We start from the raw sequence: 22,840 nt of genomic DNA on the forward strand, positions 1-22,840 counted from the left end.
AGGCATTTCTCCAAAGAAGATATACAAATGGCCACTAAGCACATGAAAAGCTGCTCAACTTCATTAACCGTCAGAGAAACACAAACCTAAATCACAAGGAAATACTACTTCAAACCCATAGGATGGCTGTTGTATGCTTCTTATGGCCGTTATAAAAAATTACTACAAACTCAGTGGCTTGAAACAACAGAAATTCATTATCTCACAATTCTTGGGGCCAGAAATCTGAAGTCGGTTTCCCTGAGCTGAAGTCTAGGTGTTGACAGGGCCACGTTTCCTCTGCAGCCTCTAGAGGGGATTCTGCGTGCTGACTCTTCCAGCTTCTGGTGGCTGCGGGAATTCCTTGGTGTGTGTTCACTTCAGGCTCTTCTTCTGTGGTCACATTTTATCTTCTGTCTATAGTCAAATCTTCCTCTGCCTCCCTCTTATGGATCGTTCCTCTTAAGGACACCTGTGATTGCAATTAGGGCCACCAGGTAATCCAGGATAACCTCCCCCATTTCAAGATCCTTTATTTAATCACATCTGCAAAGACCCTTTTTCCACCTGAGGAAACATTTACAGTTTCCAGGAATTAAGATGTGGGTATCTTTGGGGGCTGGGGGGGGGGGAGTTATTACTCAGCCTACCACAGCTACAATCAAAAAGAAAGATGATAACAAAAGTTGGCAAGGATGTAGAGAAATTGGAACCTACGTACACTGCTAGTGGGAATGTAAAATGGTCAGCTGCTTCAGAAAACAGTCTTACAGTTCTTCAAATGATTAAATATAAAGTTACATGATCTAGCAATTCCAGTCCTTAGTATATACCCAAGAGAAATGAAAATACATGTCCTCGCAAAAACTTACATGTGACTATTCATAGCTGGGAATATTTTTCATAATAGTGAAAAAAGTAGGAACCCAAATGTCCACCAGTTGATGAAAGGATAAGTAAAATGTGGTATATTCGTACAATGCAATACTATCTGGCAATACAAGAAATGAAATACTGATTAAGGCTATAACATGAATGAATCATGAAAACATTATCCTAAGTGAATGAAGCAAGTCACAAAGGACTACATATTTTATGATTTCATTTAGATGAAATGTCTAGAACAGGCAAATCTATACAAACAGAGAGTAGATTTAGTGGTTGCCCAAGGCTGGGGGGATACGGATTTGGGAGCGATGGCTAAGAGATGCAGTGTTTCTTTTTTGTGGTAATTAAAATGTTCTAAAAGTGAATTATGGTGATGGATGCATAACTCTGTAAATAAACTAAAAACCATTGAATTTTACATTTTAAATGGATGAATTGTATAGTGTGTGAGTTATATCTCAATGCTTATTTTTAAAATATTTTTTTAAAGTTTATGGGCTCAACGTGTCCAACTTCAAAATGGTACTTCACTAGATGAACAAATGGGCTAAATGCATTTTGTTAAGAAAATAGATGCATAGCCAAGAGAAAGTATTGGCTCTGCTTTCTACATTGATGCATCCATATGTGGAGCACACAGGGACACAAGCTTCACATCTTGGAAGTCAGCCTCCAAGGTGACCCCCAATGGTTCTCATCTCCTGGCGTTCACACTCTTGTGTAGTCCCCTCCCAAATTGTTCCATGGTTGGTCTGTGTGACCAGCAGACTATGGCAGAAATGGTGGTGCATCATTTCCAGGATTAAGTTATAAAAGACACAATGGCTTCCATTTGAGCTTTTATACTTTAGATGGATAAAAGGAAGCAAATAAAAGAATATTGTATTTGAACTTTTCCTTCTTTCATCTGCTAATCAGGAGGCCTGATGTTCTGTCTCTTATCAGGGTTATTCACCTATAGCTATTAGGAAGCCTTTGGCCCAGAAATTCCATTCAGTGGATTACAATTAATATGTGGAAAACAATAGAGTAAAAGAGTAAAACCAGCTCCTACCATTACACATACATTGGTTACCTTGTGTAGCCCAAAACCAACACACCTATTGTTATAATAGGTGGGGAGATTGTCATCTTTAATGATATACTTTTTCCAAGAAATAAACTTGTGAAGGAGTTGGGTAACTTTAGAAGCATATTAACTATTTACAAGTAGGAAAATGTCCTCTCCTTCCTCCTTTGTCCTACCCGAGTCCCTTGTCACAGTGATCTTACTATAGAAAAGCTAAACAAACATGTTATTCAGAAATACAACAAATGGTATTCATGTCAGTGACTATAATAACTCACAATGAAGTATTTAACTGATCAAAGGAGCTCCTGGTAAAGGAATGGCCTAAGAAACGTAAGGTTTATGCAATTTCAGATATCCATATGAAAAAAGTAGTCTTGTTTAATTTTTAAAGGTCATTCCACACATTGTATGTTATTGTACTCTTCCTTCAAGCACTTACCAGTTTGAAACTACATATCTATTGGAAAGGTCTCACCAACTAGTCCTAGCTCCAAAAGGAAAAGGATCATGACTCTTAACTACTGTATCCTTAATTCTTACACACGTTCCTGGTACATAGTTGGTGTACTGGTTTGTATATATTATGTCCCCCACAAAAAGCCATGTTCTTTGATGCAATCTTGTGGGGGCAGACATATTAGTGGCGATTAAGTTGGAACATTTGGATTAGGTTGTTTCCATGCAGAGCAACCCACCCAACTGTGGATGATAACTCTGATTGGATAATTTCCATGGAGGTGTGGCCCCGCCCATTCAGTGTGGGCCTTGATTAGTTTACTAGAGCACTATATAAGCTCAGACAGAAGGAGCGAGCTTGGTGCAGCCAAGAGGGACACTTTGAAGAACGCACAGGAGCAGAGAGAGAGGAATTACAGTTTACAGAGACATTTTGGAAGCAGCCTTTGAAAGCAGACTTTTGCTCTGGAGAAGCTAAGAGAGGACAAATGCCCCAGGAGCAACTGAGAGTGACATTTTGGAGAGAAGTGGAAGCCTAAAGAGGAACATCCTGGGAGAAAGTCTTTTTGAAACCAGAACTCTGGAGCAGACGCCAGTCACGTGCCTTCCCAGCTAACAAGTTTTCTGGACGCCAGTGGCCATCTTCCAGTGAAGGCACCATTTGTTGATGGACACTCTATGGCCTTAAGACTGTAACTTTGTAACCAAATAAACCCCCTTTATAAAAGCCAATCCATTTCTGGTGTTTTGCGTTCTGGCAGCATTAGCAAACTAGAACAGCTGGTGTTCAAAATTTGGCATTGAAAGAGTGAATGAACAAATGACCCTAAGAGTAGATGATATTATGAAAGAGCATTAGTGATTTAGAAGGATGTATTCATAGTCTGAAATCAAGCCAGTAGCAAATTTCAAAAATGAAGGTGAAAAATATAAATTCATTTGGGGGAGTCATTCCAACTGTCTTTCTAGTCAGGATGTGCCCTGCTCTTGGTTCTTGAGCCTGAGTGTGTGGGTTTACACGTGTAAATGCTCTTGTTCTGGCCCTGAGGCAGTGTGAGGCAGGCTGCTAAGCAAATGCCACGACAGTGAGTCAGCCCTGAGTACATTACAGACTCACTGATTACAAGGAGGCCGACAGGCTTATCACAAAAAGAACAGTGGTACAATGAGTGTGTCTGAGTTCTGGCCCTTTCTGTGACTGTCTTCTGTTCACAGAAAATTACCATTATAGAAAGAAGACTCAGGATCAAGTGAATCATCAGCCACAGTCACAGAAGCTAAGGAGCAGAGGAAGTTAACAGCAACAACGAAAAGTGGGGGTGTGTAGACCTCTTAGATATGAGACTTGAGGAGGACTCAAGTAAAATCAGTGTGTCACCACCCAAGGGGCATTAATTCATTGGTAGTGTCATGATCAAGCCTATAGTCAACAAAGTGGTTGAATTTGGGTGATGTATTCAATGGGTAATTTCCAATCCTGTTTTTATTAAGATTAGAAAACCTGATAGGATGGAAAGAACCTCAGGGCAGAGAAACTTGTAGAAAAGCAGGTAAATTTATGTTTCTATTCACTCTGTGTTAAATACCACTCCAGCTCAGCAATAAAGTCCTTTTTACACATTTTGAATTACTATTTAAGATATGAATAAAAAAGTGAAAAAATAAAAAATACCAGCAGCCTACCCACATCGTGTTCCATTTGTCACATTTTGATTGAGGGAGTCGTTGGCCCATACGATGGTTTTATTCACACATACTTTTCCCGGGATGCTGAGTTCTTGTAATTCAGTATCATATTCAATGAAAACATCTGTCATTGTGCCAAAAACGAGTAGCATCCCTGGCTGGGCCAGTCCATGAAGAAATGCACATAAACTTCCCACAAACATCAGCCAAATGTCAGTTGATGAAGAAAACCGGAACTTGAAAAACAAAGGGTTCAGAGATCATCTATGGGTGAAAAGCAGAAGTAGGAGGACTATTTAATTTTAGTTGCTAGAATCTGATAAGCAGTATTCAACATCAAATTTTATGGGACTTGTCATAATTGAACAGTAGAGTGCACACTAATTAGATCAAAATGAACTGTTGGTTTATTATCTGTTTATCAATTACCCAAAAGCATGAACATAGCAGTTCTTGCTCTTTCTTTTCTAGACTCTGAATTCATTCTCTTTATTTTATTTCAGAAGCTGACTTTAGCTCTTAGCTATTCATCCAAAATTTAAGAGAGAAATAGTTACTGTCACTGATGCTATTGCCAAGTGGGTACACTGTGTGGGGAATTAACAAATAGCAGAAATGGAGCTCACAGGATTAATATTGAAAGTGAAAAGTGCCTATTTGTGCATAGAAATACTGCCACCCTATGAAATTTTGGGAAAAATATCTATGCTGTGGAATTTCTAAAGAGTTGTCATAAGAGTAACTATACCTGATATGATTACTGTAATGATTTTCCTTACTAAAATGATCATCATGGGCTTAGCGATGGTTTTCCAAGAGGACACTTTTCTGATCTACTGTGAAGTATTTACAAGCTTAATCAGCAACATATTTCTAATCAGTATTCAGCATGTTATCACATAGGCAAAGATACAGACTTTTGAAAAAGTGATCACTGGAGTTAAAAAAAAATTGCCAATATAACTAAAGATTTAACAATGTGAACAATTCAATAGTTGCAAAATCAATGTCAAAAATCAACATGGTCCATGAAGCAACATGAGCAGAGCAGTTTTATTACCAATTGAAAGAAGCCAACTTGCATGCTGTCACCTTTCTCCTCACGTTGTACCCTGAGGAGAAAAACATAGGGATTTAAAGACCATCCTTTCTAAAACAATGAGAAATTCTCCCAGGGGATGATTTTACGAGTCTCTCTTTAGTAAGAAAGAAAGCCCCCCACCACCACCTCCACCCCCATCCCCACCCCCTGGCTGAGAAATGAGAAATTCTTGCCAAACTAGATATCTTAAAATAAGTTTTTATTCTTCTAGATTTGCCTCTTTTAGAGATTACAGGATAGCTCTGTCTCATGCACAGTAGACGTTCACTGAGTTTTTTTCTGACAGGCACTGAAAGTAAAAATTGCTCTGTACTCCTGGTTATAACAACAAATAATAATTTGACTTGAGCCAGGGCCCTTGACCTATTTATTCTTATATTTCTTCAGGGGTAAACTGAAGTAGTGGGATTAACTGATTTTAAATTTCCTTCTAGCACTTAAAAATGTTACAGTTACCTTAAAGAGTTGATATGGTGAAAATTTCAAATAAATTCCCATACTTCCAATAAAATCTTGTTTCCTTGGTATTGCATATTCATTCTCTTCCTAATGGGTCATGCTTATCCCTTTTTTGACCTCCTCAACTCCAGGACTCTCTACTTCACCTGAGTCAGCCATTCCATGAACACACCTTGTACTTTGTCATCACCAGGAACCACCCAGTCTCTGGCATATCTAATTCCACTGGCACTCCGTGACTGCCCATACATCTCATTCTCTCACTTCCTTCCTCCTTCCAAACCTGTCAGTCAGACTGAACTGACACTTGCAGACCCTTAAACCCTCCATTTACTTACAATTGCTTATCTCCATCAAGATTTTGCTTCCTTCCCCATCCATTCCAGGCCCCACTGCCTGGCATTAGGGCCCCACTCTCACCATTATCCTCAATCCCTTTCCTCAGTTCCATCCATGGAAACCCCATCTCTGTCTCTGTCCAGCTGTTTGCCCCTTTTCTCCTCAAGAAGGCCTGCTGGAGACAACCTCACCTCCATGTCACTGATGCCATGCATGTATGTCTGCCGTGCAGCTGCCCTGTGCTTCTTCAAACTCCTAGCAGAATACAAAGTCCTTACCAAGCAACCAAAGCCACCCAGCTCTGGCCCTGTTAGCTGTCTGACCTCCTCTCATACGGGGCTCCAGTTCTCACCACTCCATCACCAGCCTCTTTGCCGATCTTTGTCTAGGCCAGATCTGTTCCCACCTCAGGGTATTTGCACTCGCTGTTCCCCTCCCCCTAGAATGGTCTTTCTTCAAACACCTAAGGGGCCAGCGGCCTCACCTCCTCAGGCCTTCACTCACAAGTCCCCTTCAGTGGGGCCTTCCTTGGTCAAATTCTTTATAATTTCAACCTCTCCCCACCCGTTAACATTCCGTATCTCTGATTTTATGTTTACCTTTTCTTCTGAGAAAGAGACAATTTTCACTAGCTACCATGCTATATTTAATCAATTAAATAATTAATTTTGGTGATTTTGTCTGTGATTTTACACTATTAATTATGTTTTATGTCTTCCTCACTAAAATGTAAGCTTTTTGAGGCCAGAGATTGCTGCCTGTTTTGTTATTTTCTGTATCTTCAGAATCCATAGTAGTACCCAGTACCTAGAAGGCACTCAATTAATATTTGTGAAATGAATGAGTGATTGAGTTAGTGAATGTGTAGTCTCCAGCCTTCGCTTATCCTGAAATACTGTATTTCCTGCCCCTACAGATCTCTCTCATTCCTCTCAGCAACCTTGTCAACCTTTCATGGAATCTCCTCATTCTCTGTTACCACATCTATAAGCAGAAACAAAAGAACTAGCTCAGTTTCCTGCTCATCCTGTCCTTGCCATTTGTCTGCATTTACGCCCATTTTCATCTCTTTCCTACCCCGTGAGAAAAGTGTCCTTCTTCCTGGCCCAGGCTGATCCTGCCACACCTAGTCCAAAGCACCTCCTTCCTCTTTCCTCCATGAATTATTTACAGTTTCGTAACTACCTTTAACCCTTCCCTTTCCATCACCTCCATTTCAGGAACTCACCTGAGCCTCCCTTCTGTCTTCAAATTAGACCCCATTAGACCCTGCCTTCACGTCAAAATGCAAGTAACTGACATTTGTTTCACATCAGAATTTAAACATTTAAACTAAGGGGACATTTCTAATGATTAAATTTCAGATTTCTGCTATTTGCCTGTGATTTGGGGAAGAATTTGGGGTTTTGGCATCTCCCCTGAGCACTTGAAATCATACTTGTAGTCCAACTTTTCCTCTGCCCTGTCTAGGACAGGAATTCTGTTGTGTTCTTAGATGCACACAGGGTGGCTTGGACCTAATACAGAAGGGATATTCCAAAAGATTTGTGAAATTATGTTATAGGTATGTTTTAAAGAGAAAAAAGAGAGGATTATATGCATTTTTATTTGCCATTTTATAGGATGTGCAATGTGCATGAAAATATTGTCCCTGCTCTGAGTCTTTTTATAAGAATGGTATGCAGTTAGTTTAGAAAAAATGCTGCATTGTTGAAATAGTCACTTACCTTGATTTTTTATCATTATTATCTGTCAGGATAAAAATAATGCATAAAGCAGTTAATAATAATGAAAAATACAACCTAGAAATTAGCAGTTTTGTTCTCAAAAAACACTCCTATAAAATACTTTTATTAATGGAAAATAGCAAATTGGTTCCTTTTTTTATCTCTTTTCATGGTACTTCTCCCCCCCACCTAGTGTGTGTGTCTGTGTGTGTGTGTGTGTACTATAGAAGATGTATTTTCAGGTTCAGGACTGCTGCCTTGACTACATTTCCAGACTTTACTCCAGCACATGAAATACTTGAATCTTCTGAATCTTGAATGGAGGTAAGCATGTCCAATTTAGCTAAAGAAACTTGATTTTTTAAATATCCAGGTAATATAAATATTTATTTATTGTTTGTTTTTTTAGAAACACCAATATTGATTCATTTAAAATTAGAACACAGATTCATTAACTAGACAATAAAAATGTCATTGATATTTCCAGACCAGTAGAAACTGTAGGATTTAGCTGCATATTATTTTCCCCAGTGCAGGTCAGAGCAGATGTAGGGGAAAAGGTAGAAGTGGTTGCTCAGGATTGTGGGTGTAGAGAAACCACAATGAAAAGAACCCGATGGTGTTAGCATCACCTATCCCATGGGACAGGATTTTCTGGTTCCCTTGGCTTTATAATGTAGATACAGGTTACCATCTTGGGTTTGGGAATTAGGCAGAACTGGATTAGAATTGTGGCTTCAGTAATTGTGAATCATGTGATCTTGACCAAGTTTTAACTTAGCTAAATTTCAGTTTCTTCATCTGTAAAATATAAAATCATAGGATTAAAAAATTATAACAGCTTAGAATCATCTGGGCTCACTACCTGCCAGATAACTACAGCCCCTTCTACATTATCTCATTCCAGCAGCAGTGTCGTGGTACAGCTCTTCTCAGGGAACAGCAGCTCATTAAATGCTTGCTCTGTCACTACTAAGATCAATAACAACTATGTATGAATAAAATTAATAATAATAGCCACTGTTGGAACTACCCTCCTCTCCCTAAGGGAAGAGATATTCCCTTTTCACCCACCCACACACTGCATTCTTCCCTAGGGCTCTCAGACATTACCTGGCTACCAGGGAGAACCACACAGCTGCGTGTCAGAATGACACATGGTGTGGTTCAACATACTGTGGCTGATTTCTCTCTACTCCTTGTAACTTCACCATTCCACTTTTGTTCTCACCTTTCTTTGTACAAGAGCCAATGAGAGAAAAAGACGACTTACATAATCCATCTGACTGGAAACCATGATTCTCCTCTCCACATTTCTTCACGCTGCGAAGGATGACTGAGTCAGCCATAACAGCACCCTGCAGTCAACCACTCTGTAAAATAAAATAAAAGCATTGCTGCAATTATTGTCTTTTCTCTTCTTTAACCAAACTAGCCAAATGGAAGAACAATTTGATTCAAAAAATGACCTCACTAATCAACCTTAGACAAAAGCGGATTTTTAAATTGGGCAATAAATTCATGAAAGAGCCTACCAATTAGGAAAGATAAACCAAAACAATTGATAATAGTTTTCTCTGGTTCGTGAATGGATGGTTGCTTTTTATTTATTTTTTTCTTTCTACTTTCCTGTGTTTTAATTTTTTTTTTAATGAATAAAGAGAAAAACAATGAGAAGGTCGCAGCCAACTGGTGGCATTGGTGGGTCAGTGTAGCTGAGAATTGGGCTCCAGTGCCCCCGAATACTGGTGGGCAGCCTTCAGTGCCCCACTGCAAATGAAACCAAATACCCAGGGTATGGGGCTCCAGCTTGGACCAAGCAAAGGAACTTTTTCTGCATGAAATGTAAATGTCTGATACAGAATTATGAATAGTCTTATACATAGTGGAAAAATCAGTTTGTAAAGGGTACAGGATTAGAATTCCAGGTCAAGATAGCACAGAGTTTATGCTTTATTAACTTTCTGTGCTCCAAGCACACCCCAATGATGGGAAATGTAAAAAGCAAAAGCAAAAGTCCCCAAAATATACAGCCAGACTCAAATAAATAAAAACAAACATCTCCATGAATCAGAAACAGAAGAAGAATACCAAAGCATAAGCAGAGCTCAGACGTTCCTGGGTGTGGAGGCAGACTGGGCTGTGCAAGTTCAGTTCCCAAGAGGACAATGAGTGACCCCACACCAGACAGGAGATTAAGATGGCCTCTCTGCTTGAAGCCGGGTGTAAGGGCCTCCTGCTTTGCTGAGGGGACCCTGAAAAAACTGCTGCCTCATTGCCTGGGGTTATTTCTTGTGGTGAGCTGCAGTCCCAGGGAGATTATATGAAGAGGTAAGGATATACATAACATGTATATGAACAATATATAGGTTTACACATAAATTTGTGTGTGTATAAAATATATACGGATAAGAAACATGAAGGTGGAATGGTGAAAGGCTTCTAACCTCATCTAATTGGATTACTAGAAGAAGAGAATAAGGAATGACAGAGATGTACTCATTAAAGAAATAATTGCAAAAATTTCCAGATGCAAAGACCTGAATCCTCAGCTAAACAGTAGATTCCAAGAGGTAGTCAAGTTGAACAAAATAAATCGAAACTTAGATACATTATATTGAAATAGTGAAACAAAGAAAAAAATCTATCTGAAAGGCTAAGAAAGGGGAATAACATAGAAATAACAGACTGACCAAAGTTTTCTCATCAGCAATAGAAGTTAGAAGACAGGGGAGTTATATCTTCAAAGTGCTGAGGAAAAATTTTCTTTAACCTAGAATCTTATACTGGGCCAAAGAATCATTTATCATGTTTTCAGACATTCAAGGCGAAGAGTGTTTGCCTCCCACAGACCTGCACAAAACACTAATTAGAGGATGGGCCTTACTTAGCAGAAGGGAGTCAAGAATGAAAGACCCAAGAGCAAACACAAAAATTTGCAAAACATATCAGGGCAATCAACTAAAACAACTCTATATTTTAAAAAGGGAAAACAAAAACTCTGTGATAATAATAAGATGGGTTGTTCATTGTTCAGATAGCACATTAAGTTCATTATCATGAAATGAAGGAGTATGGAAATACTGAAAAATTAAAGGTATTGTTTTTACAATAAGTAAATATATATTATATTAAATCAAATGCAATTACCAATATTCAATCATTTTTTACTTACAAAATTGACATTGCATATATTTCAACCTAATATTTTAAAATTTTAAGGAAAGCCAATCAAAAAGTACCAAGACAGTTACAGCTTCCAAATAAGCAAAGGATAAAAACTGAGAATGTAGAAAACCATCAGTCCAACAGAGGGCAAGAAAAAAAGAGAACAAAGAAACAAAGAAAAAGTATAACAAACAGAAAATATAAAATAAGATAAAAATAGTTCAAATAGTTCAGTAATTTTAGTATCTGTAAATGAACATAGATGGAAGTACTGATGCATGCTATAACATGAACGAACCTCAAAAACATTATGTTAAGTGAAAGAAAACAGTCACAAAAGGATGTGTATTATATGATTCCATTTATAGGAAATGTCCAGGATAGCCAAATCTATAAAGACAGAAAGTAAATTAGTGGTTGCCCCGTGGAGGGAAAGTGATGAGACGTGGCTGCTAATGGGTACAAGGTTTTTTGGGAAGACAATGGAAATATTTTAAAAATTAGATTATGGTGATGGTTGCACAACTCTATCAATCTGCTAAAAACCATTGAATTATGCACTTTAAACAGGTGAACTTTATGGTTTATAAATTATACCTCAATGAAGATGTTTTAAAAAAGACAGATCATTTTATTGGATATTTTAAAATCCAGATATTTACTGATAATAAAAAACATAAGTGATATAAAATCATAAAGAATGGTTGAAAATGAAGTGATGAAAAAGGTTATATCATTGCAAATACCAATTCCCTAAAGCTGTTGCAGCAATATTAGTGTCGAAAAAGAATAATTTATGTCCAAAGCAATGAAGAGGAATGCTACATAATAATTAAAGGTACATTCCACCAGAAGCCATAACAATCATTGAATTGCATATACCTATGCCTAACAACCTAACATAACAACATAGCCCACAACCATAAGGGGAGATTTAAACACATCTCTAATAGGAACTGATAAAACAAGCAGACAAAAAAAATAGGATGTACAGAAACTTTGAAAAACAAAATTAATAACTTTATTTAATATCTATATATGGAACCTGCAACCAAGACATACTTTTTTTTCAATTATATTTGGCACATTTACAAAATTTGACTTTACTAAGTCACCACAAACTCAAAGAACTGTTATGTAAAGAGAATATATTCTGACAGCAAAGTAATTAAGTAAGAAATTGAAAATTAGACAGTAGCAAACACATACACATGCATTTAGTAAAACTGTGTATGTATTATAAACTGTGAAACACGTACATAAATAATTATGAGTTACAGATACAATCACAATGGAAACAAAAATATTTAAAGCATAAAACATAATGACAATGAAAATATAAAAATTTGTAGGGTACAGCTAAGAATATTTATTTATAAACATAAACGCATTTATTGTTTAAAAGATGGATAAATTAAATATGTTCCAATCAAGAAGCTATAAAAAATTCTTGTTGAAACATAAATAAAACAAAACAAAACAAAACAAAAACTGTAGAGAGGACACAAGGCACAGGCCGGTGCTGACGCAGAGTTTGGCCATATAGGGACTAGCGCTCAACTGTTCTGCTTTGAAGTGCAGCAGAATTTAGGGAGTTTCCCACTGTCCTCAGCAGTGCGGGTGCAGATAAAACTAGTCTCTTTGGGTTTCCAGACCGCCAAGGAACTCCTGGAGGTGAAACCCTCTGAGCTCAGCAAAGAAGTTAGGATATCTAAAGAGGAAGGCTTAGAAAACCCTACAGATTATAAGAAGAGAATGTCTCTTACATATACCAAGCCCTGCTGGTACATCTGAGTCAGATAAGAATTGTGCAGCACTGGAACTTCTTGAGCAGAAGCATACTCAGGGCTCCATAATTACTTTCTATTCAGCACTAGATGGTTTTCTTGGGGGTGGAGTACCCTTCACCAAAACAGAAATCTGTGGTGCACCTGGTATTGAAAAAACACAGTTATGTACGCAGTTGGCAGTGCGTGTACAGATACCAGAATGTTTTGGAGGAGGGGCAGGTGAAGCCGTTTTTATTGATACAAGGGAAGTTTTACGTTGACAGGGTGGTAGACCGTGCTACTGCCTGCATTCAGCACCGTCATCTTATAGCAGGAACACACATGGGAGAGGAGCACCAAAAAGCTTTGGAGGACTTCACTCTTGAAAATATTCTTTCCCATATAATTATTTTTGTTGTCACGATTACACTGAACTTTTGGCACAAGTTTATCTCCTTCCAGACTTCCTTTCAGAGCACTCAAAGGTTGGATTAGTGATAGTGGATGGCATTGCTTTTCCTTTTCTTCATGATTTAGATGACCTATCAGTACTAAATGGTTTAATCCAGCAAATGATTTGTCTTGCAAATAACCACAGATTAGCTGTAATTTTAACCAATCAGATGACAACAAAGTTTGATAGAAATCAGGCCTCACTGGTTCCTGCTTTAGGGGAGAGTTGCGGACATGCTGCTATGTGGGAGCCCCGAGCCCAGGGCCTTGCCCAAGTGACTTGAAGCCTGCACACAGCAGCTTGCTTGACCTAGGACAGTTCAGGTTTGACCTACTGTCCTTGTAAAATCAAGCCTCTGGCACTAAATGTAATATATAGCTTGCCTCCCTCCTGAAAATATTATCTACAAAATAATCTATAATCCGCCCTTCTCCCCTGTTGACCACAATCGATCCCTCCCTACATCACAAGACCCCTGCTCTCTCATACCCATTTGAATGTCTTTGTCCTAACCCTTATAAACCACTTCCTGGCACCCCCTGCTTTTGTGGAGTACCTTACACACTGAGCTATACAGAGCAGCTGACTTCCCCACCCTGTAGGTAAGCCCCCAAAATAAAAGCTCATGTCTCAGAATGTGTCCAGTGCTTTCTTTAGTCCTTCACCTACAAAAGCCCTCTTGGGCCATGACATGCTACAATACAGTTAATCTTTCACTGGGACAGAAAGCAGAGGTTGGCAACCTTGTATAAATCACCAAGCCAGAAGGAATCCACAGTACTGTTTCAAATCACATCTCAGCTTCATTGCCAGTAGAAGCTTCCTTGAGTTCCTGGAAACAGTCACGAAAATCAGAAGAAGAAGAACAGTAATCCAAAGACTAAATTCAAAGTATGCAAATGTATTGATGCCTTGGGATTCAATGTGTATAAGTAGTAAACTTGTGACTTTAAATATAAACACATACTGTGGCACGAATGAATGAGAAATATACTGAAGTGAATAGGGAAAATAATTAAGGAATGTGGTTCTCTTAAAAAGTTTTTTTAAAGCACTGTTTTACAATTATATTTTGTTGTTTTCATTTTCCATAACATTCAGCAGAGATGATATAGGTATTGTATTTCACAAATATGGAAAGCTGATCTCATGTGCCAATCTGAATTTATCATTCAGAGTGCCCCCCACTTTCTTTGACAATTGTCTAGAAAATCTTTTGTTCTCTGTTTTAAATGCAACTTTGATAACTCTTAAAAATGGCAGCTTTTATTGTTTTAAAGAAGAGGTAGCATCATGAGTCAGTATATCATCATATACTGGGGAAGATATCAATCTTAACTGACCAAACTGATTTTAGTAACTTCTATGCTAAAATTTAAGCTATTTGTTTCATTTTCTATGCTGTTTTATGATGTTAAAGGAAGGACTTTGAAGTTATTATCTCATCTAGAAATTGTCTGAAACACAAATCTTCCAGAATAGATTGATAAACTCACAATTATTTATTTCTACATTTTGAAACCTAGTATGATCTGTTCTAGATTTCTAGGTGTATTAATATTTTCCTTTGAATAACCTTGACCCTATTTGAAAAGATTAAAAGTTTTCATTCTTGAGTGTTTTCAAAATCATCTAAAGATATTTTAGCAACTGGTTGTTCTGGGTACCCTTAATTCATTAACAAAATTTTCTTTGATTCCCAGTGGAACAAAATTATTTAAATAATTGAACATTATGTATTAGGACAACCACATTTTCCAGATTTTAGTGACAGGTGGTATTATCTGTACAAGACTGTGCATCAAATTTATGAAATTTGTTCAACATAACTATTCTGCAATTGATTACATAGAATAACCATAGTTAGCCAGGGCTTTGAGAGTGAAAGGGTGCACTGCTAACAATTAATTCCAGGACAATGGGCTTAATCCAGAATTGCCCAAGGCAGATCAGGGGTATGGTCATGTTAATTATATAAGACTAATTTCAAATGACTACTTTAATGTAGGACAACTGATTATAACTATCTTGCTTTTGAAGACTTTAAAGCATATATTATTACACTGATGCGATAGTTAAAAAAGTTACTTATTTTATACTCCATTGTGCCAGTTTGTATGTATATTATGTCCCCCAGAAAAAGCCATATTCATTGATGCAATCTTTTGGGGGCAGATTGATTGATCTTTTTGATTATGGTGTGACCTCTTGATTGGATGTTTCCATGGAGATGTGACCCAACCAACTGCGGGTAATACCTTTGATTAGATTATTTCCATGGAGACATGGACACTGCCCATTCAGGGTAGGTCTTGATTTAATCCCTGGAGTCCTATAAAAGAGCTCACAAACAAAAGGACCTCAGAGCAGCTAAAGTGACATTTTGGAGAACAGCTGAGAGAGACATTTTGGAGACAGCTGCTGAAAGCAGACTTTTGCTGACACTTTGGGGATGCTAACCCAGTGTTTGCTCCAGAGAAGCTAAGAGAGGACAAAATGCCCCAAGAGCAACATTTTGAAGAAAGCACAGGAGCTGAGAGAGGAGCTGGAACACAACCCGGATCAGCAGATGCTAGTCACGTGCCTTCCCAGCTAGCAGAGTTTTTCCGGATGCCATTGGCCTTCCTTTGGTGAAGGTGTATTCATGTTGATGCCTTAATCTGGACATTTTCATGGCCTTCAGACTGTAAATTTGTAACCAAATAAACCCTCTTTATATAAGCCAATCCATTTCTGGTATTTTACATCCTGGTAGCATTAGCAAATTGGGTTGTAAATAATAAATATCAGTGTTACCAGGCATCAGATAATGTAGAGTCTCTTTTTAAAGCATCATTATACTGTACTTTAAAAGAACTATAGGGCCCTGAATATAGCCAAAGCCAAGTGTTTTTTCTTGTTTGCAACTTTTTTAAAAATAAAATTTTATGTCATAAAAAAGCAAAAAACTGTAGAGTATAAACAAATAACAAAAAACGTTTCTTTACATAACTAAAAGAAACAAAACTCAACAATATGGCTCAAGAAAAGAGATATAAATCACAAATAAAAATCAATAGCGAGAGAACCTAAGATGGTGGCTAGGTGAGACAGGGCAAAAAAACACCTCCATGAAAAATACTAGATAAAAACCAGAAAGTGACCCAGAACACCACTTCCAGCAATGCACCAACCAGACAATGTCTGCTAAATCCACAGGGACCATGCACTTGGTGAAACCTGGAGTCTGCATTCTGAAACGAGTAAGTAAGCCAGCTGAAAGCCCCGCAGCTGCGCTGTGGTATGTGGAAACTGTGGGTTGGCATTTGAAGATGGACTAGTTCTTTAAAAAAACAAAACAAAAAACCTGGGAGCAGCTGCAGATATGGCAGTGAGAACTGCACAGTGAAGCACTGCAGGAGCAGGCTGTAGCCAATGCCAGAGTGTCTGGCATGGAGGATAGCCCTCCCCACACCCGCTGCTGATTAGCCCAAGGCCAGAGGGACAGAGGGGAGAGCCAAAAGGAGAAAGAAACCGCACCCCTTGCAGCCGGCTTCCTGGCGTGCTGGCGACACTCCTGCCTGGGGCCGTACCCACAGCCCAGAGCCACACCAGGAAAACCAGTCTGACAGGGAGTGTATCCCACAGCACCCTGCATATGCCACAATATCAGCCGTGGACAGTGGCCTTGGGTGCAACCACAGCTAGTTGTCCTAGAGCTGGGAAGGCAGAGCTGTGCGAAAAGGGGGTGTTGAGACACCCCATTCAGCCATTTTTGCATCAGGCTGGGAGCGTCCCTGCACAGCCTGACTGCCCGGGGCTTCCCTTGAGGGAAGGCGTGCACTTGTGACGTAGCACAGCCTTCCCTCAGCAGAGGTCCTGGAATATCACAGCTATCAAGCAAAGCAAATGCCAAGAGGACAAAAACAACAGAAAATCTTAAAGCATTTGCTAAAATCAGATGATATGGAGACCAATCCCAAATACCCAAATCAAACAATCAGAGGAGACACAGTACTTGGCACAATTAATCAAAGGACTACAGTCAAAGAATGAGAGCATGGCACAAGATATAAAGAACATGAAGAACATGGAACAGGATATAAAGGACATAAAGAAGTCCCTAGAAGAGCATAAAGAAGAACTTGCAAGAGTAAATAAAAAAATAGAGGATCTTATGGAAATAAAAGAAACTGTTGGCCAAATTAAAAAGACTCTGGATACTCATAATACAAGATTAGAGGAAACTGAACAACAACTCAGTGTCCTAGAAGACCACAGAACAGAAAATGAAAGAACAAAAGAAAGAATGGAGAAAAAAATTGAAAAAATAGAAATGGATCTCAGGGATAAGATAGATAAAATAAAATGTCAAAATTTAAGACTCATTGGTGTCCCAGAAGGGGAAGAGAAGGGTATAGGTCTAGAAAGAGTATTCAAAGAAATTGTTGGGGAAAATTTCTGAAACCTTCTACACAATATAAACACACAAAGCATAAATGCCCAGCGAACTCCAAATAGAATAAATCCAAATAAACCCACTCCAAGACATATTCTGATCAGACTCTCAAATACTGAAGAGAAGGAGCAAGTTCTGAAAGTAGCAAGAGAAAAGCAATTCACCACATACAAAGGAAACAACATAAGACTAAGTAGTGACTACTCAGCGGCCACCATGGAGGCGAGAAGGCAGTGGCATGACATATTTAAAATTCTGAGAGAGAAAAATTTCCAACCAAGAATACTTTATCCAGCAAAACTCTCCTTCAAACTTGAGCGAGAGCTTAAATTCTTCACAGACAAACAAATGCTGAGAGATTTTGCTAATAAAAGACCTGCCCTACTTCAGATACTAAAGAGAGCTCTACCGACAGAGAAACAAAGAAAGGAGAGAGAGATATAGAGAATTTTAACAGACATATATAGTACCTTACATCCGAATCACCAGGACACACATTTTTCTCTAGTGATCACAGGTCTTTCTCCAGAATAGACCATATGCTGGGACATAAAACAAGCCTCAATAAATTAAAAAAAAAAAAACAATTGAATATATTCAAAGCACATTCTCTGACCACAATGGAATACAAATAGAAGTCAATAATTTTTGATTTGTAACTCCACTATTTACTTCCTACAGGATATAAAATACATAAACTCTAATGACAAATCAGTGGTTTTGGACTCAATGTAAAATATGTAATATTTGACAAGAACTATATAAAGGTGGAGGAATGGAGGAGTATAGGAACATAGTTTATGTGTCCTATTGAAGTTAAGTTGGTATCAAAGAAAACCAAGATTGTTATGGATTTAAGAGGTTAAATTTAAGCCCCACAGTAAACACAAAGAAATTATCAGAGAATATGACCATAGAGATGAAAAGTAGAGTATGGGTTATGAGAAGTGGGGGAAGGGGCAATGGGGAGTTAAGAAATGAGTGTAGGGTTGCTGTTTGAGGTGAAGGGAAATTTCTAGTAATGGATAGTGGGAAGGTGATAGCATTACAACATTCTAAATGTGATTAATCCCACTAATGGAATGCTAGGGAGGAGGTGGAATGGGAAGATTTAGGCTATATACATGTTTCCACAATTGGAAAAAAAAAAAAAAAAAAGAGAGACAGTCTACATAGATGACAATTGAATGCCAAGGATGATCCTGGATGGGATCTGAGGATGGAGGACAGGAGGCTCAAAGGGGCACAGTTGGGACATAAGGGAAAAAAAAAAGGAAATATAGAATGTAAGCTTTGTATCAATGTTGAATTTCTTGAATTTCTTAGCTGCGCTTAATGGGATTGAATAAAAGAATGTTCTTGTTTGTGGGAATTGTATATGTGAATTATAGTGTTTGTTCAAGGATGTGTGCAGCTTGCTCTCATATGTTTAGAAGACAGCAGTAGATGATGGATGACAGATAGGGAGGGAGGGAAAGAAAGAAATGGTGATGTGACAGCATGTTAAAGTTGATCAATCGGGGTATTGGGGGAGGTGGGTCAGGGTATGCTGTGTATGGGGTTTGTATTGTTTTTGCAACTGTTCCTGTAACTTTGAATTTATTTCAAAATAAAATTTAAAAAAAATCAATAGAAAGGGAAAAGGGTAAAATAATGACAAACAGCAGAAATTTTTAAAATCATAAGCAAACACCATGAATAACTTAATAGTAGTAAATTTGAAAACCAGGATAAGATTAGTTTTCTAGAAAAATAGGAATTACCAAAATGTATTCAGGAAGGAATAAAAAACTTAAACTCTAATAACTGTTAAAAATATTGACTCAATATCCAAACACCTCCAATCCCCAAAGAAAATAGGGCTAGAAAGCATTACAAGCAACTTTTACCAAAACCTAACAACAACAACAAAAAAATTATATTATACAACTGGTTTTGGTGAAGAGAAAAATAGGAAAAGCTACTCAACCCATTTTATAAAGCAAGTATAACCTTGACATCAAAACAAAGAAGGGTATTATGAGAAAAAAATTTTAGGCATAATTATTTTTGAAAATTGATTTAAAAATTTGTCAAGCAAGATGGCACATAATTTAGCAATTTATGTTAATGCCTTAAAAGTTTAATAAAAACCTCTATTAGATCCTAATTAAAGAATTTTAGGTACAAACATTATGCCTTAAAAGTGTAATAAAAACCTCAATTAGGTCCTAATATTAAAGAATTTTAGGTACAAACATTATAATCTGTCCCTAACATGTTTGGAATGCCATTCCTCTCTCAACACATATAGAAATACCACATTTTATTTGCAGTCTTAAATACCAACGCTATTTGATCCATGTGCTCAGATCATCAGCAACATGTGATTTCTACTGGCTAGGAAAACCTAAAAACTGAAATTAGATTCTAGAAGTGAACTTTGTTCTAATAAAATCTAGTGGGCCCAACATGGAGGCACTCATGCTAAGCCCCACATCAGCAAAACCAAAAATCCTAAGCTAGTTTCTATTGCCTGTTAAATCCCCAACTTGTCCAGAAAACCAAATTTAAATACAGCCCATCAGTTATTACCAGCTAACCTCCTCATTCCTAAGCAACCACTTGCTCCCCACTTTGTAAATCCCCCTAAGTAAAACGAAAACTTAATGCCAGCCCACCAGAATATTTCCTCCCTGGTTTCCGCATTTGCCCCATATAGGCTTTGCCTTTCCACCCCCTCGGTGGAGCTCCCTTCTACTTTCTGAATCAGATGCTGCCCGATTCATGAATCGCTCAGTAAAGCTGTGCGATCCTAAATCACATGAAAAGTTTTGTTTTTTTAAAATCAGTTTTGGTGTCAGGGATGGTATCTGAAGGCCACTGCTGACAGTTCTGGAGACGATGAGAAAGACATGAAGGGGCCTTTGAACCTTTTGAGTTCTCTGTCCTCACTGCCATCATCAGGGGTCATGGGTGAGTGCCTCTCAGGCTCAGGCTCCACACTCTTGTGTTCAAGCTCTCCAATTTCACTAGCTTTTAGTCCAAAGGGTGGCAGGTCAATCTTATTGACAAGAAGGCCCAAATTTAGAGTCCAAGGTCCTAGACTTTTGGTTAGTCCACAGTTTCATTTTGGCTACTGCTGGTTTCTTTGTCTTGTGCACAAGAAGTGAAATGATAGAGATGGGCTCTCAAACTCTTAAAAACCTTGATTTTCCACCCTCTGGTACCCCAGGTTATTACATGTTCAAAAATTATGGGGCCAGAAGTTGTACTATCTAACCAAATGGCAAAATCTCACCAAAGACAACCTAGAGTTGCAATGGCCATTATGGAGAATGTTTCAGTTCTTCAGAATTACTCATCCCAGAGATGCATCAAGAAAAACAGCCTCCAAGTTAAGCCAAATGGGATACCTATTTTAATTGGTACACAGACACTACTAAGAAATTGCAAGACTCTAAAACTGGCTTATGCAAACTAGTGAGTTTTCTATTTCCATGTTTTCTGTGTTTCTATGTTTTGATGTCTGACTCACCGCTGAAAATTTGTAAATTGAAGCTATAAGCTCTCTACTTGTGTCGTCCATATGTTTGATGTCTGATATTTTCCTACCTCTGGATGGTACTACCAAATTCACTTATAAAACCCCTTAAAATTGCTCTACTCAAATTGGTTTAAAGATAAATAAGTGCTTATATATAAAATAATACTACTGAAGTCCTAGAAATTAAGGCAACCAAACTTCTAATATTTCCAAAGAAAAGAGTATTCATAGAACTAAAACCAAATGTTTAGGAAAAAAACAAGTTTATATAATTCAAATACACCTTTGAAAAAAAAGGCTAATTTAATATTGTTAGCTAAATAAAAACAGCTATGCCTTCTGAATTATCAATATTACGTTCAATACAAATCACAATTTTATTCTACTGGGGTATACTCTTCCTAAATTTATACAGGTTTACTGATGAAATAAGCTAGCATTATATCTATTAGTTCTTTAAGATGATAAAAAATGTAAATTGGTGTTTAAACAAACTGAGTTATTATTTTCACAAACTTTATCTTAAGAATAATCACATTTCATAAGATGTTTGAAGACACCTTTTAAGATCCTTTTGGTAACTTAAGGTGTGCAGGATGTGTTTTGTTAAAGAGAAAGAGAGTAGTTTTGTCCTAAAGTAAAATAACTGATTGTCCCACAATGGGAAGCAGGAATGTGTAGAACAAAATCTGAGTGGATATAGAAAGTTGTAAAAGGTTTGTGGAAAAGGAATTTTATCTGTCATGGTCAAGGTTGTCTAAGATTTGATAGGCTTATGAGATTTTTAAGAGTTTCTTATCAGACAGTATCCTCATGTGAAACTAGAATTTGGTTTTCTTTGTGTTAAAATGACATTTTCTTGGATTGTTGCTCTGCTCATAGTAAGAAGTTGTAAAAGGTTTTTTTTTTTGTTTTTTTGTTTTTTGTTTTTTGTTTTTTTTTTAACAATCTGGGTAATCTGCCTAGAAAGCAAAAATTTTATACCTTATTGATATTTATCTTGACCTTATCATCTTTAATTGTTTCAGAAAACAGGTCTTTTCACTTTTAAAAGAACTAAGTCTTTTTTTACAATGATATTAACTTCTATTTACTCTTTTATTGCCGGTTTGGTTAAATAGGGAACCAAATATTGTTTCCCAGTAACCCATTTTCCTATTTAACAAAATGTTCAAACCTGACAACTTTTTGACATTTTGCCTTCCCCAAATCAAACCCTAAATGGCACCTTATTAATCTCAAACTATCTTTGGGATTTTCCAGAAGTTTCCTGGAAAACCACAAAGAATTTGTTCTTTCACCCTGTAAAAAGAGAGGTGCTAGAAATAGTATTATTTGATATGTTGTGAGTTGCATACAGAGTATTGTCAAATTGAATAGAATTTTCTAGCCTTCTGTTGGTTAAATTTGTATGGGTAAAATAAAATATATTAAATACTATTAATACAAATATTTCAGATACTGCATCAAGTTCTAGAGATTTGTCAATGTCCTTACTGTCCATGAGATGCCCTAGTACTGATCTGCCTGATATTAGACAACAGCAACAGTATTGGTCATAACTTCAGTTGTTCTTTTAAATGGCATATCACAGAAGCAACCAAAATTTCTTCTCAATTGAATTATTTTTGTATTGAACTGTTATCAGAACTTAACTTTTTACAGACAATTTTTTATTCTGATGCTTCCCCGAAAACACTTGCAATTAGCTACAGGCCAGGTGCTTTGTCTTCAACAAAAAGGACTGTCTCAGAGACCCCTGTAAAGGACTATACCA

At 37.5% G+C, this 22,840-nt stretch overlaps 1 protein-coding gene and 1 pseudogene across 5 annotated transcripts in view; one reads left to right on the forward strand and one right to left on the reverse strand.

Moving 5' to 3' along the window:
• ABCB11 (ATP binding cassette subfamily B member 11) overlaps window positions 1-22,840 on the reverse strand; it is a 115,839-nt gene that overhangs the window by 84,494 nt on the left and 8,505 nt on the right. For 3 of the 5 annotated variants that reach the window (XR_005218886.1, XM_037850086.1, XM_037850084.1), the window contains exons 2-5: window positions 8,982-9,081; window positions 7,709-7,730; window positions 5,142-5,193; window positions 4,079-4,317 (exon numbers count right to left, since the gene is read on the reverse strand). Coding sequence is in view for 4 of the 5 variants with exons in the window: in XM_037850086.1 (XP_037706014.1) it covers window positions 4,079-4,317; window positions 5,142-5,193; window positions 7,709-7,730; window positions 8,982-9,057 (389 nt within the window). In the remaining variant the exon portion in view is untranslated. Of the gene's footprint in view, window positions 1-4,078; window positions 4,346-5,141; window positions 5,194-7,708; window positions 7,731-8,981; window positions 9,082-22,840 lie in introns of those variants that run through there. The other 2 variants (XM_037850085.1, XM_037850087.1) reach the window with 2 other exon arrangements.
• On the forward strand, window positions 9,909-13,915 carry LOC119543741 (annotated as a pseudogene).

This window comes from Choloepus didactylus, chromosome 9 (genome assembly GCF_015220235.1).
Source record: "Choloepus didactylus isolate mChoDid1 chromosome 9, mChoDid1.pri, whole genome shotgun sequence".
Taxonomy (NCBI): Eukaryota; Metazoa; Chordata; class Mammalia; order Pilosa; family Megalonychidae; genus Choloepus; species Choloepus didactylus.